Source organism: Lissotriton helveticus, chromosome 8 (genome assembly GCF_964261635.1).
Source record: "Lissotriton helveticus chromosome 8, aLisHel1.1, whole genome shotgun sequence".
Taxonomy (NCBI): Eukaryota; Metazoa; Chordata; class Amphibia; order Caudata; family Salamandridae; genus Lissotriton; species Lissotriton helveticus.
The window spans coordinates 1,568,108,241-1,568,110,999 of NC_136069.1; the positions used below are offsets into that span (position 1 = coordinate 1,568,108,241).

At 44.3% G+C, this 2,759-nt stretch overlaps 1 protein-coding gene across 1 annotated transcript; it reads right to left on the bottom strand.

Annotated features, from left to right (window-relative positions):
* Positions 1-262: 262 nt before the first annotated feature.
* Positions 263-1,201, bottom strand: LOC144773931 (odorant receptor 131-2-like). Its single transcript, XM_078658989.1, has one exon. The coding sequence runs from the start codon at positions 1,199-1,201 to the stop codon at positions 263-265; it is 939 nt and encodes a 312-aa protein (XP_078515115.1).
* Between the last annotated feature and the right edge of the window lie 1,558 nt (positions 1,202-2,759).

The window sequence follows — 2,759 nt, forward strand, 5'->3', positions numbered from 1 at the left end:
CACTTATAGTTTCAGCCCGTGGGCATCGTCATAGTTCCATAGAAGGCATCACTCCTGGTGTTACTAGGTGGTGCCGTCAGCCTCATCCTCCATCTCAGGGTGAGTGCAGAAGAGGTACGGATGCGAAAATTGCGGCCACCATTTTACAGTCAGGCAGGTATATATATGTCTGGAGGAATAGTGTGTCTATATATATTCAATTCATATACTTTTACGTCAATCATTATAAAATAAAGTGATGAAGGAGTTGACAACATCTAAGTCAGGTTTTGCAGCCTTCAGAACGACCTGGACATCTCATTACTTTTTCTATGTGAGCTATGAAGTTTTCATCACGGAAACCATAAATCAAAGGGCTCAAAAAAGTTGGAAATAAAATAAACAGAATATAGATTATAAATCTGAGAAACAAAACATAATTTCTCAAGAGATTTTCCAAAATGGGGGCAGTGAAATAGGTCAAACTTAGCAGTAGCTGAACAGCATGGAGCAACACAGTCTTACAGGCTTTAGATGAAGAACCTCTGTCTCCACTAATTTTTTTTGCCTCCAGCATAATTTTTGTGTAAGTGTACAAAATAATCATAGCAACCGTGGTGAAGGTAGTAGCATGAGTGGTCATTGCTCGCGTCGCTTGTTGAGGTGTCACCATTAACTGCTCTCGACTACATAGTACTCTCTCAAAGAAAAAGTTGCATTGCTCTGATGAACTGAAAATCAAAATGTCAATTAAAGATGGTATGAATCCAATGACAGAAAGGACTACAATTGCCACCCAGTACCTCTCCACACGGCAGATCAATGTGTGCCTTAACGGAAAGCAGATGGCCACATAACGCTCTAAGGCCATCGCTGCTAGGCCACACTTACTGCAGTGGAAAGCTGATGCAGAGATCGTGACAATCACATAACAGATGCTTACTGGCATTCTGTATGAAGCAAAGCCTAACAATATAAGAAGCACACATGTGACAAGGTTCACGGTGTCAGTGAGTACAGTATACATGAAGAGGATATAGCGGGTTTGTTCCCTCAAGCTTGCTGTAGTAAAGAAGGCGTGCAGCATCAGGCCAATAAAGAAGAGAAAAAGCCCTGAAAACAGCAACATTGCAATGATTAACACACTCCATATCATAATGTTGCGAGCAATGATGGTGCTGGTCGTGGTTGCATTACCAGGTAGCGAAACAAAGTTCTCCATGCTTATAGAAGGGTTTGTACCTTTGGGCCTTTACATACCACAGATTTGACATGGTTTTTGTTCCTGTGGAATGTAAACAAAGAGGGATCACAATCACAAAAGATGAGCAAAACATCCACTAAGACACTTGTCATTACTGGCACATGCTGTATCTTTATATATCTCTATTTTTTTACAAGAATTTAAAGTAATAGTAAATGTCAGCTGAACCAATCTGCTTTATGCAAGTTCTCCATCTTAGCACTTGTCATCAGTCATTTCTTAACCCTCCGCCGCGGCCGGAATTCTGCGCCTGTGCGGCACATTCCGATCGCGGGCGTGGCATGACGGCTTCCGGCCGTCATCAGCACACGCCCACCGTAACTGATGACGACCGGGAGCCGTCATCAGCACCGAAGGGGTTAATAAGACAACCAAGAAAGATGCTTTGCTAAGAGGCTGACAGTGGGAGATGCAATCACAATCTGTACTGACTCTGTCTACCAGCATGCACCAAATGTAAAATGTGCAGTACACATGGAAAAAGCAAAATGCCTTGGATTGTTTATGTACAAGGAGGTCTCTGCTTCCTGTACATAAACACTCTTTCAAACAAATGCAATTTTGTGACTTCCATGTGTGCTGCATTAACCAGCACACAGAGAAGTGACAAAATGGCATTTAAAGATTGTTTATGTACAGGAAGGTGGACCTTCCTGTACATAAACAATATTTCCCCTGCATGCAGACACCCTTGTACTATGGTGCAAGGGTGCCTGCATTGACGCTACATTGCAAAGTGTAGCACCAGCAAAGGAGGAAACGCAAGCTTCACCATATCCTTGTAAATATGGTGCAGCCCTGCGTTTGCTGAAGAAGGGGGGTGAAGCGTTAAGCCATGACGGCTCATTCTTCACTCCGCCACTTCCTTGTACATATCCCCTAAGTACGTCCTCCCATTTTTCTATAATATCTCAGGATAACTTACTTTATTTAAATTTGCAACAACCCACCCTAAACTGCTCGCCTGGAGTGCACTGTATGAAACAATTAGCAATTGTAGATGCGCTACATTCTTGTATTTTAAAAGTTTTACTTCAAAGTATTGTCATAACATTCTGTATTCTCTAACTCCTTCCGCGCTCATGACGAGCTCAGCTCGTCATGTGGCAAGGTGGCCATGTGCCAGCTCGTCATGACACGCGCGGCGCTCACTCGCGGGGCTAATTCCCCCGCTGTGCTGAGGGTTCTGTACAAATGGGCGTGGTTCGTCATGAGCACAGCGCCACCATGCAGCGTGACGAGCCAAGCTCGTCACAAGCTCCGTGGCGCTGCGCGCCCCCCCTTACCCCAGCACCGCGGGGGAATTAGCCCTGAGGCGAAGGTGCTAAATGGAGATGGAAGCAATGTTGGACATGGTGGGTTCATCTACAGAGTCTTATGGTGTACTGGGTATCGTAAGACGGAGGCGCTATGAGAGAACAACAGCTCTTTTCCATGATGGCTACTAATAACGGCAGCATGGTGCACAATAAGCACAGATGGACACTGATATAGGATTTTAAAAGAAAAAATAATC